This window comes from Pimephales promelas, chromosome 18 (assembly GCF_988280905.1).
Source record: "Pimephales promelas chromosome 18, fPimPro1.hap1.1, whole genome shotgun sequence".
NCBI lineage: Eukaryota > Metazoa > Chordata > Actinopteri > Cypriniformes > Leuciscidae > Pimephales > Pimephales promelas.
The window spans coordinates 31,800,683-31,814,385 of NC_142786.1; the positions used below are offsets into that span (position 1 = coordinate 31,800,683).

Genomic DNA, 13,703 nt, shown 5'->3' on the forward strand with positions numbered 1-13,703 from the left:
CCATGCAATGAAAACCAAAGCATTGATTTAGACCTAACCAGGAAAAAGAAATGTCATGAAAACCCCAACTCCCATCATGCTGCTATAGCAACAGGATGTTAGCAGCATTGTCAACGTTCCTTTTCAGGCAAATCCTTTCACTCGGCAGCCATCTTTGAAACGCCTCACAGGCAGCTATTTCGGTCATGCAAGTGCAGCTCCCCTCTCTTTGATTGGGGAACATCAAATTCTCATAATACATCGAAAATATAATGGATAGGGGTGATCACAAAAGTGAACTCACGAAACTCACGATATTTAAAGCCAAAATAAAGAGTTTTTTTTAATTTTTTCTTTATTAGTATAATCAGGATCCACAAATATTGTTATATAATAATATACAAATATAATTATACTGCATAATTATAGCCAACATTGTGTCAACATTATTTATATTCATTTAAACAGTGCTTGCTATGTCCCGACTCTCCTGCTATTAATGCACTATAGACCATTTCAAAAGATGTAAACAACACTGGTCCAGAAGCACTTCCTGTTTCAGTTTGTAACTGTTTTCTTTATTTCACATGTAAAGAAAACATCTTAAAGATGTTTGTTTAACTTTTTGATTCAGTTTTAAATGTTCTGTTGGTTGTATTTTATCCCAGCTTTTATGTAGTGTTAAAAAACTGAAACAGGAAGTGCTTCTGGACCAGTGTTGTTTACATCTTGTGAAATGGTCTATACATATAAAAATAATCCATCTAATACTTATACAATAATCATACTAATAAAAAACTAAATGTAATATGGTGATTTAAATTATGTTTGCGCTTTAAAATCTTATTGGTTTGAAACATACGGTGTGGTACATCTAAACTTTTGGATGCATTATACCTTACAGTGAGCTGAGCCTTGGATAAAACTAACTCGTATCGAGAATAATACCATATTCGCGATATCTCAATATAACAATGTATAGTTACACTCCCCTAGTAATGTATTGATAAATAATTTATTACAATTGAAATAGACACCAATAATAACAGTGTTAAAATGTTTAAATGCATTTCTAATCCAAAACTCAATTCTTGACCAGGGTCATATTAATAAACTAATATGATATTGAAACTAAATAAAGCATTAACTGAAATGAAATGTAACATTAAAAACAAAAATAACTTAATTTCAGCCAGTTTCCAAGGAAACATCACATTTTCATTTGGTTTAACTTGATGTAACAAAACAAAAACAAAAACTAAAGAATTTTTTTTTAAATGAAATGGAAAATATAAAATCAAAAATGGAAAGTATTAATGAGAAGTATAATAGTATCTAAAAGAGCACTGCTGATTTCATGTACGTCTGAGCTTGGACAGTTATGATCCGTCACAGGTCCATCCTACACATTTTTGTTTGCAGAAAGTCTGCACATACATTCAAAAGTTTTGGGTAAGTTACTTAAACAAGGTCACACTGGATGTTTATGATGGACGTTTATAATGTTGAAAAAGATTTGCCTTTTTTGTCTAAACGTGCACTTACCCGCAGTCCGGAGCAGGGCACCAGCGGCAGTCAGGGTCTGCCACCAGCCAGCGGCGCAGCATGAACTCCTCGTACTTCTCCATGAGCACACGGTCATTGAGTATCATGCGGATGTCATGGGGGTTGAAGCGCTCGGAGCACTCTGGGCAGCTAATGTTGACCCTGCTCTCAGATATCTCTATGCGAAGATACTGTCGAAGGCAGTCGGCACATGAGCGGTGGTGACATGTCATGATGTCAGGGAAACGGTCTCTGGTGTGACGGAGCAGGCACAACGGGCACTCCAGCAGCTCAGAGGTGGAGCCCGAGGATGAGGAAGATGAAGATGAGGTGGAGGCCACACCGGGTGCGGAAAGTGCCGAGACGTGGTCCGGCTGCTGGCACATTTCTGAGTGCACGCTCTCCACACTAGCGATGCCATCCACTCCAGCGGCTAGAGCCCGTGATTTACGAGATTTGGGCTCCCCGCAGCGACGACGGAACAGTGAGCGCAGCGAGATGCGGCGTTTCTTAGGCGTCTTCCGTACAGAGGGCAAACTGACAGAGGAGGTGGCAGAGGGGAGGTCCCTCTCGGACCCTTGTTGCTGCTGATGCAGGCTCATTTCTCCAGAGGAGGCACTGTGGTTTCCAAAGGACTGGGAAGCTTCTACAGGGAGGGCAGGGAAAGAGGAGGAGGAGGGGGAGGGGGAGGGAGGGGAGAGAGAGGGAAAGGGGGACAGGGTTTTCAGAGGGGAGCGCGAAGTGTTAAGACATGGTGGTGAACTCTCTGCAAGTTGCTCCCTTGATCCAGGCAGCTGAAGTTGAGACACACGTGTCAGTTTGGAGTCACCAGGCTGGATCTCGACCTGATCTGTGAGAGAAACAGAGACAGAAACTGAGTGAGACAAACTGTGGAAGACCTCATTTAACACTTTTTTTTGTGCTGACGATTCTACATCATTTTCAGATGTCAAAGCATTAATGACTATAAACTAGGGCTGTCAGTTAAAAGAGTTATTAACGGCGTTAACGCAAACCCATTTTAAAGGCGTAATTTTTTTTATCGCGTGATTAACGCGTCTTTTTGGCCTAGCAAACCTTGTCGTTTTTTTTTTCACATGCTTTTGCAACAGGACGCGGCGCTGCGCTATGAAACCCATTCATTTCAATTGCTTGCGCCCATTGCGCCGCGCGAGGACGTTTTGTTGCTCCGTCGACCAAAGCGCAAGCGAATCTAGCTAGACCAAAAACAAAACAGGCACGCTACACACACTTGTTTGGGTCTACGAGCCGGCCATGTTGATAAGAGCATTAAATTGAATCAAGAGACATTTAGAACAGATTAATCACGAGTCAACTATGACATTAATGCGATTAAATATTTTAATCGTTTGACAGCACTTCTATAAAGCTATTATAAAAATTGTAATTTACAAAATAAGTTGTATGGGGAAAGTTTACGTGGGAGTGAAGGAAGTGCCATGAAAACAATAATTTGAAAATTAAATACATTTTCATCATTTACTCACTAAGACATTCAGTGAAACAAAAGGTCTTGAGAAAGTCAATGTGCACCAAATCTGTTTAGTTACAAACATTCTTAAAAATGTTGTTCCATGTTCCACAGAAGAACTAAAGTTTGGAACGACACGCACGTGAAACAATGACAACGATTTTTGTTTGTGGTCACTTGTTCCTTTAATTCTGCTTAACCATTTTTATAGAACGTCACTTTGGCTGTACATTGAGCAGTTGGAGTGACATTCTTTACCCAGAAATGAAAAGATATGCATTTAAGACTAGAGCCCGACCAATAAAGTATTTTGAAGGCCGATACCGATACAAATATTTGTTGGTTTTAAAATCCGATATATCGGCCGATATAATTTAAAAAAAAATGTATTTCAGAAACACACAACAAAACATTAACAGATTTCCCTAACATTAGTTAATTGTAGTTATTTATGAGTTTTAACTAAAATAATATGATAATGCATTTTAAAAAGAATGTAGGATGTGTTGCGCGTTATAAACGAGTGTTGCCAACAGGGACGGTGTAGAGCGCCCTCTGGTGGACAAACTATACAAATCCAACACTCATGACATGGTTGAAGCGAGTTTAGTCCATTTTTATTTTATTTTTGAAATATTCATTTCTCTGCCATTATAACTGGCGATACCGATATTTTGGAAAATGCCTAATATCGGCCTGCCGATAAATCGGTCTTGCTCTATTTAAGACATGTAATTCCAGCTTTAAATCTACTAGAAATTAAATTGATTTGATACTGCAGCCAACTGACTAACGATGATACATTTTTGTCAAAAAGAGATTTGAGTATTGAAACACTAGTACACTGTGATTACACACATACTTATGCATAGCAATAGTTCAGTTCACAAACTTCATGTGAACAGCAAGTTTAAAGGTTGAAATTGATTCCTGCTGTCTGAAAACACATTAAAACTCTGCCAAGATGAGAAGAACTGACTCAGTGGAAAAGTTGATGAAAGGCTGAACACAGTAAGTTCATAGTAATGAAACCATTACAAAAAGACTGGAGAACCACTTTAGAACAGGACGCATCATCACTGATACTGTACGGGATAGAAGAAACTATTGCATGGGAGTGAAAGCCACAAACCATATTAAGGAACCCGAGACAGAGCAGCAGAACAGAAGTGACCGGAGAAGAGAAAGAGAATCATTCGTCATTCACAGAGAAGATCTTCTCGCCCTGCCTGCAGGCCTTTCACACTGTTGAATATGACATATCTGCTCTGCCTCAAGAGTTCTGAGAGCTCACATTTCAGACCTCAACAGTAGTGATGAAGAGTATCAGTCTCAATTGATTAGCACAAAGACTCTTAAACCAAATGAGGAAGAGACACTCGACAGACATGAATCATCTAAACTTCCCAAAAATGCTGCAGTCTGTCACATGAGAGCTGAGAGGTCATATGAATAAAAGGACATTGTACGTAATGACTCTCAAAAATAAAAGGAGTTTTCCACACACTCTATTTGGCAGTATGAACCAGCTGTTTCTCTCTCTTATAATCCAAGACTCTAAGAAGAAATACTTCAACCTCCTTGTGCAAATACTAGGGATGGGCATTTTTCAAAAATATTGTATTCGAATATTCATGCTCATAAAAATCGAAAATACGTTTATTTAAATGACGTTTAACGGGAAAACAATTAAGTTGAATTTTTTTTTTTACTTTTTTGCTTACAATATATAGTTGAAAACCTTAAACAGTAGGCCTGTGTAAACAAAAAATATTAAAAAAACAAAAGTAGGCTCAAGTACGCACGCTCAAGCAGCGAAAACGGAAAAAATGCCTAATAAAGCAGATTGCGCCAGATATCGTACAGAACGTACACACACTCGAGTCAGCATATGTTTATCGTGTTTATATTGTTTGACGTTTATGTTGAGAAAAACACTAATATTCACATGCAGGAGCGCCGCCAGCAAATTATGCTTGAGTGTTCTTAAACCAGTCTCCCTCAACGAAACTTAAAGGAAGTGTATGTCTCAAAATCATTTAAGTATTAGATAAGTTATCATCTCTGATCACTCGCGCTACAGCTGTGCTTACCTGCAGTCGTGGTCAGCCGTCTTTATTCATTCGACTGTTTGGATTTCATGTGATTTCTCATTGTGGTATTGATATTATAACTCAGATTAATTAATTCATTTAATCAAAGGTAACTCCATTTAGTAAGATCATTTTCAAGTAATTCCAAACTTCGCGAGGCAGACGACAACATATTTTTATTTTATTTTATATTTTACACTAAAAAGTTAAATAAGCGTATCCGTTCCTTGAGAGCAACAGTATCGCATAACGAGTGTGGTCTCTATATCTTTTATCTACAGACGTTTTTAAATCTAAACTCTAAAAAGCAATGAAATAGTCGGACATCCATTAATGCATGCGAGGGAAACAACTGGAAATACAGCGCTAAATGTTTTAGCCATACTCGACAATGACAGAATCCAATGGTGTGTATGGGGCGAAGGTATAATGTGCGTCTTAATTTGTATGAAATAATCCAGAAAAAAAAGCACAAACACAGCTGAGGGTGATGCTAACAGACAGCAGACAAACAACGACAAGTCACTCAGTCACTCAAGTGGCCACACCCTTAATTATGCAGAACTTTAAGGCTTAATATAATTTAAAAGAATGAGTTGTAAAAATAAATAAATAAATAAATAAATAAAATAAAAAACACCACCCTCAGAGTCACCATGAAGTGCAAAATTAGCAATATAGACCAAAAAAACTATTTGCCACCAGGCATTTTTTTTCCGCAGTGAAGTTGGGCCTTTTAACATGGGGAAGATACAGATTTGACTCACTTTTGCCATCAGCCTCAAGTGGCCAGTCAATGAATTGCAGTTTAATTCACTTCCGTGTTTGTTTCAAGAGAAAGTCGGGGAGGTAGCCGCTTGCTTAAACCTTACATTTCACAACCAGGCAGCTGATGAGTCTTAACATTTAGTTAGTTGACCTCAGCAAGTTTTTGGGCTCATCATTATCAACAGATGCCAAGAGCGCTGTATGTTTACGTAATACAAGGAAATTGAGCTAGATGATTGTTTCTGAATAACAACTGAAGGAATAAAATACATTCAATACCACTCAAGTAACATGTCAAAACACACGTAAAGACACGCATGAACCCTTAAGACAAATACCATGTCAAGCTGATAACATTCACGAAAGATAAGATACCATTAACAGCCACAATGAAGATGCACCTTACACTCATTTGGGGTGCATCAAATTCCCAACACAAAACAAACACAGATAACATCTGCACTGTTCTGCTCAATGGGTTTAGTCTCGTCCTGATAACACTGGCTAGCAATGCGCAAACAGATCTTTTTATTCAACATTTGATGGTTGAGTTGCTAAAAAAAAACAACTAAGAGCACAGAATAAAATAGAACTGATTTAATAGCTGAAATGCAAAACGTCTGACGCCGTTGAACATTCCCACACACCTAGGCCAACATTGTCCAACCAGTTTGCATGCTGTTTAGATGCATCATATCAACATTACTCAAATGTTTCTAGTCTGCTTGAAATGCCCTGCTTGATTTCCCCTAAGGCTGAAACAACTGTAAACATATCTTGTTTAGATCTGGTTCGTAAAAAAAAAAAAAAATTACAATAAAACTACATGGAATATTAAATTACACATTAGAACCCCAGGCACTGGTATGCCTATGGAAATGGCAATTAAAACATCAAAAGCATTAGCTTTTAATATTTTAGTACATGTGCTTTTATGAAGAAAACATTTTACAACATTACAGTAAAAGAAAAAGTAGCGATGTTCCAGTGATGGGGTCTTTGTTTACAAAAGGGGTCTTGTGGAGTTCACGTAAACACTGGAGGAGTTAATTAGGCTACATCTGTAAGAGCTTGACAGAAATCCATTTACCAGAGACAACACACAAAAAATCCCACAGGACTCGCAAAACCACAATCTTTAACTACTCAAAATCTATTTATACCCGTCATAAAGGCCGCTAAATGGGTGGCTGACATACAACTAAGACGGTACCAAATTTTTATGTTGCGATAATTGGTGAAGCTTTTGTCATGACATATGATATCACAATATTTAAATAAGTTGCAAAAGTGTTTTCATACTAGAACAGCTTTAATCATTTTTCTTATAACAAAAAGAACTAAACATTTAAATAAACAAATGAATACATTAAACAGATTAAAGTAATAATCCGCTTCAAACACATTAAAGGTCAAAAGAATTATAGGCTAAATAACAAGTAACCCTTAATAAAGTCTTATTAGTTAACGTTCGTAGATGCATTAAGATTACACGGCTCTGTCTGTGGAATACTTGATTCTGATTGGTCGGTTGCGCCATCCAACCGCTGAAAACAAATAACAAGCACACAACTGAAGTCAGCAGCGCTATATGCTAGCCAGAAACATTTTTTCTTCGTGGACGTTTGGTGAGCTCATCAAATATTCAAACTAATATTAATATCAAATCAATATTTTGAGCGCAGTTGTTAAATTAAGTCACTCTCGTTTAATTCAAACGCAGCTGGGACTATTGTTTTGTAAACTGTTTGGATTCAAGGAACAATCTTTAAACCGTTCCATCTAAATCAATATCTCTTATCCCCATATTTATTTATGTGGTGAAATGTTGTGTATTAAGTGGTATGACTGTGCTATATCCCTTAAATGTCCTAGTTTGAACTTTCCAAGCCAGCAACTGCTCTCTCCGCAGACTCTTTGGGCTTAAAAAACAAATAAATTATTTTAGACTATCAATATTTCATGTCTAATTATTTACTTATGTGCCAAGTAGCCATTTAATAAGCGTGATGATGTAGATTATTGTAGATATAGATTGCAGCAGGCTGATGCAAGACCCCTCTTCTGCTGAGCACCGTCAGGCTTTATTCTGAAATAACAACCGGCCTGCCATGTACATTATCCTTTACTTAACCATGAGCAATAGCTACATGTGTTACAGACGTTATTATTCTTTTTTAATGTTACAAAGAAAATGCAACTGTTAGTTTATGTTAGCTCAAGTCTATCAAATAATACAGTTACAAGTTTTTATTTATTATGAAAAGCTGAAATTAAGATTCAGTATTAAATTAAGACGTATTCTTTATTGTCAGTTTATGTCAACTAATGGAGCCTTAATGTAAAGGCTTTTATTCTTTTATTTATTTTTAGTCTTTTATTCCACAGAAATAAAAGCTCGACTGGAGTTAACGTTAAAATGAAAGCTCACAGGTTTCTCTCTTGCATGGATAGAAATTAACAAAGACACCAATTATATAACGTATATATGTATAATAATATACGGTACAGTATTATGTAATGTACTGTAGTCAGACACCGTGTCACAACTGAAAAGAGGTGCGAGTCCAGACACAAGTCAAAGCAGACTTTTTCTTTGTTCAATTTGAACACTGAACATGGGTTGGACCTCTTCAGTTTGAACTCTCAAAGTGCACAAGACAGATGAATTTAAAAGTGTACAACATTTTCTTCCCTTTAAGAAATTTAGGGTAATTTTCTTCTGTATACCCTACGGAGCGAGGTCCACCCACAAAATCCTGTGGGAAACACTCCACAAGGAAGCCATTTAGCTCATATAAATTAGCAGCCAGCATCATAAAGAGCAGCTCACATAAGCGAGACATTTAAAGATTTATAGGGCCACTACAGTAACGTCTGACTCCATGGAAGCATGTAAACCATTTAAGTTGCTAAGAATTACCCAAAGCAACTGAGAAAGAGCAGTCAAAGCAACAGCCAGGGCGGAGGACCAGCACAAAACATTCTACTCCTACCCTTCTTTTTTCCAGTCAGCTGAGGGCCGGGGCCCGGGAGGAAATGATGTCAGCAGCTAAGCATTTTGTGAGGCCAAGTTCATCTGCTCTCTGTTTGTGTGTTCCCAAAGATACCAAATAGGCTTTTCTTCATCAGCACAATTGCTGATTATGCCAGTAGAAGAGCGCTTGCCACTGTCCCAGCTGCTTCACACACACATCTCTCTGACAGAGGCTGGCATCCAGTGTAGAGCCAGACCGATATATCGGCAGACCGATATTAGGCATTTTCCAAACTATCGGTATCGGCAGTTATAATGGCCGATAAATGAATATTTCAAAAATAAAATAAAAACGGACGAAACATGCTTGAACCATGTCATTGGTGTTGGAGTTGTATAGTTTGTCCACCAGAGGGCGCTCTACACCATTCCTGTTGGCAACACTCATTGAGTTGGTCACGAGACATACATTGCTTGAATAACAATTAAAAGAACATAACTCAAATAAGCATGACAAAATTTGTGACTATATGTCCAGTTTAAAATAAATAATTAAAATATCGGCCGATATATCGGAATATCGGATTTTAAAACCCAAAAAATATTTGTAGCGGTATCGGCCTTCAAAATCCTTTATCGGTCGGGCTCTAATCCTGTGTGTAGCTCAGTAGAAACAGGTATACATGTACAGAGTATGAAGTGGGATTTCTGTAATGAGCTTATTAACGCAATTTCCTCGAACATTCTTCACTGAGGACAGACTTCCTCACATTCGGTCTACTCCTAACGCCTGCCCTGTTACTTCTTGATCACTCACCGTGTTTCACCTTGTATGATCACACTGATACTTATACTGGACGCAGAGCTTTGATCAGATATTAAGCATGACACACCAAATCCAAAAGCCCTGAGCTTTCTAAACTGCTGTCAGCTGAGCAGCTAAAATAAAAGGCTTATTCAGGTTTGGTATAATCCGTCTCCATTCCAATCGAACCGTAGGAAGGATACTTAACACAGGATACTTAAGTATAGGAGCTTCAACTAGCAGTGTTCAATGGCCCTTATACAATATTTACCAAGCAAAACGACCTCTGATTAGCAGGTGGTGCTTGTGCCAAAAGACATAATAAAACCAAAATAGCTCAGTATCCTGTGCATACAGAACAGAACAAACGGTTAAACATCAATATGTTGTCTGGCAGTGTCGGGGAGTAATGATCCAACTAACTTGACTTTTCAGTAAAACTTTAAAACAGCTTTTCCAGTATTGTGATAAACGTGAGATTTCATCACACTTTATTGTGCAAACTGCTCATGAGACAAAATGAAGAAACAATCTAATGCCCTCCTAAAAAGTTCTCAAAAGGGCATTTGGAGGTACAATTCATTCAGACCCTGTTTACACAAGAACGCTCGCGGGTGAAAAAAAAAACGTAAAAATATTTTATCTGATGTGCCTTTCGTTTACACGGCGACGGCATTTTTAGGGCATAAAAACGCAAAAAAGTGAAACCCCCCTCAAGAGTGGAAATTGGAAAGTGGAAACCACCCTCCACCGCTCCGCTGTCATGTTCCCGTCTAAAGGGTAAAAACGCAAAAGTCTGCTAGACAGCGAAGGTTGTACGCAGGCACACAGACTTGGTGTTGTTGTGTGGCATAAAAAGTAGCGCAAGACCGATTTATCGGCAGGCCGATATTATCGGCCGATATTAGGCATTTTCCAAAATATCGGTATCGGCAGTTATAATGGCAGATGAATGAATATTTCAAAAATAAAATAAAAACAGACGAAACACGCTTCAACCATGTCATGAGTGTTGGAGTTGTATAGTTTGTCCACCAGAGGGCGCTGTTGGCAACACTCATGTATAACGCGCCACACATCCTGCAATCTGCTGATCCAGGTAGCTTATAAGGCAATGAAGGGACTAATTATTATTTTATTTATCACAACACTTTAATATATTTTAATGTTCATCTGTTCTGTTGTGACAATAAAAGAAACAAGTTTCTTTTTAAAATGCATTATCATATTATTTTAGTTAAAACTCATAAATAACTACAAATAACTAATGTTAGGGAAATCTGTTCATGTTTTGTTGCGTGTGTCTGAAATAAAAAAAAAAATAATAATATCGGCCGATATATCGGAACATCGGATTTTAAAACCAACAAATATTTGTATCGGTCTCGGCCTTCAAAATACTTTATCGGTCGGGCTCTAATTAAAAGTGATAACTTTATCGTTAAACGTCATACAAATAAAAGCATATTCATTTTTTATGAGCCTGAATATTCGAAAACGAGTAAATCGTGAGCTAATTTTCATTTTTGGGTTAACTACCCCTTTAAGGCTTTTACTCTAGGGACACAAACTTTTTGTGCCTGATATATCAGTCTCTGACTGCATCAAGATACTATCTGCAGAAATAGCTGCAATGTATTTTTAGTAGCTTGTTAGTAACGTATTAATCTATCAGAACAATGGCTTGACTTGTGAAACTTGCTTACAAACTGAAATTTTGTTTGGGAATCAAGCAGATTTCAAGCTTCTTCCCCAACATTGCCATCATTTTATCATGAATGATACACAGCAAGACTAACAAACTCTGTTGAATGATAGTAATACTGCTGAAGGTTGAGAGTCTAATCTAAAAGGAGCTTCCCTCCCAGATCCTGAATGAAGGATGGAGATTAAGACGTCACGACCTGATTCAGACGCTGCAAGTTCAGCTGGCCTCCCCAGGTCATTCAGCAGTAAGATTTGGCTCCAATCGTGAGCTAAACAGAGACTTTCTATAAGAGGCTGCTGCACACAATGTCTGCTTGGGAAAGTGACACTGAAAAAATATCAACTGTGTGCGAGCATGAATGCAGAAGTTTAAAATTAAACTACACTGGCAACTATAACAAACAAATTGCCTCTGCATCAAAATAACTGCATTAATCGCCATCATGTTCCACTCATATCCGAATATAGAGCGCTCCTGTAAAAGTGAAAGTGATCGGGTCAGATTTATCTGTAGCTTTTAGGAAATTACAGCTGAGCTTTCATGCAAAATGACGTAAATTCTTACATAAAAAAGTTTACATAAATCAACAATATCAGTCGTTTTTATTCTTCTACATGAACGCCACGTGATTCATGTTCGTTGTTCTTTTCAAAAGGGCAGATTCTGTTTACAGTACATATTCTAGAGCCTTGCCAGATTCAAATTCATAGTAATGGAGTTACAGCCACTATTTACACACTTCCTTTAACAAACACACATCCCCGTGGATTTCCTGAACACTGTTTTGTAGTCACCACACCGGTAGATAATTCTCCCATTCAGAAATGCGGGCACAGAAAACATTCAGCCAAAGGACACGTAAACTTAACTAACAAAATAAAATGCTATTACAGCGGTATTTAGACAAATAAAAAAACTTCAGCAGAATTTAGTATAACAGCTGTTTACTAAAGCAGCACTATGCAGGATTTCCATTTTTGTCAAACTGTGACCCCTAGAGTTGCTGTGGAGTACTTGTACTGTCGTAAATAGCACTCACGGCCTGATCATTGCCCTCTGCATTATGAAGGGCCTCTGTAGTACTAGGGATGTACATGAGTACTCTACGTGACAGCCACAATCAATCATGAAAACAGTGATCACCGTGACTTTTCTTTCTTTTTTCCGAATTGTTACTACAGAATTTTGGGTGGTATCTGAGGTCTGATTGGTTAGCGATAGGCAGTCCAGACCAGCGAAATAAAGCGGAAATCATAGGGCCCTACATGAAATACGTCTCTTACAAATCTGGAACGGGGTCATTCATAAAAGTATCGATACTAATAAATAAAGGTATTGTGAGGTTTTTAATGTCCAAGTATCGCGATACATTTGAAGTGTCGGTGCACCGTGCAACACTAGCGTGCTCTGCAGTTATCGCAAATACAAATTTAAACTTTCAGCTCTTTAAATTTGGTTGGATTCAGATTGGCTTTCAATGTTATCGTTCATCAGCTAGAAAAAAAAACTTTCTGAAATTGAATCCAACAATATCGTTCCTAAGTGTTGTTATAGTGGATTTAAAACGATTATTAAAACTAATAGAAGCTGTTAATCATCCTTATAGTGAACAACACTTTCATTTGGAATGCTGGTACATTGAATCCGCAGCTTGAAAGTACATCATAATCAGAAAAAAGTAACCAGTCATTAGATCATTACGGATCACTGCCAGTGAGGTCTTTGAAACCATTGCATTGTGGGCCCTTATGAGTGCTTATGAGTGAAACGCTGTGGCCACTATGAGGCCCTGACTGCACACAAAGAATTCATCAACTACATTACAAAATGAGAACCAATCCTTAAACACTCGTACCTGAGGCACTGAGACAGGCAAAAACATTTGTCTCTACAGCAAAGACTGTAATACATTAATTCTTGTAGGAAATAAGTTGTCACATTTTAACCCTGTTTAACATTGGCCATGGTACTACAACAACATCCATTGCCATTTTGAGGCATGCCTGGCCTTCAACATACACAAACTCTTATTAGCTCAGTTTGGTATGTGTTTAGTAAGCCACCTGACTGCATGGCACTTCCAGCTCATGCATAAAGCGCCCATTGTTCTCCCACTACGCAGAGAGAAACAAGCCCAAGACTTTGATTAAGGTCAAAAACAAGACCATGGGGAATTCGTAAACAAGATAAACACACACGGAACACAACCTTAGACTGGTTTTCTCCTAAAGTACTTCATCATAACCTTCTCAAGCAGGTCCTCTGCTCATTTGTGGTTTTCCAACTAGCCAAAACCGGTCTAATAAACTTGTGGCAGAGTGAGATCTAGATCTTTG

At 38.0% G+C, this 13,703-nt stretch overlaps 1 protein-coding gene across 4 annotated transcripts in view; it reads right to left on the reverse strand.

Annotated features, from left to right (window-relative positions):
- Positions 1-13,703, reverse strand: part of rnf19a (ring finger protein 19A, RBR E3 ubiquitin protein ligase) — a 33,187-nt gene that overhangs the window by 17,223 nt on the left and 2,261 nt on the right. For all 4 annotated transcript variants that reach the window (XR_016147211.1, XM_039680769.2, XM_039680768.2 and 1 more), the window contains exon 2: positions 1,525-2,374. Coding sequence is in view for 3 of the 4 variants with exons in the window: in XM_039680769.2 (XP_039536703.2) it covers positions 1,525-2,374 (850 nt within the window). In the remaining variant the exon portion in view is untranslated. The remainder of the gene's footprint in view (positions 1-1,524; positions 2,375-13,703) is intronic.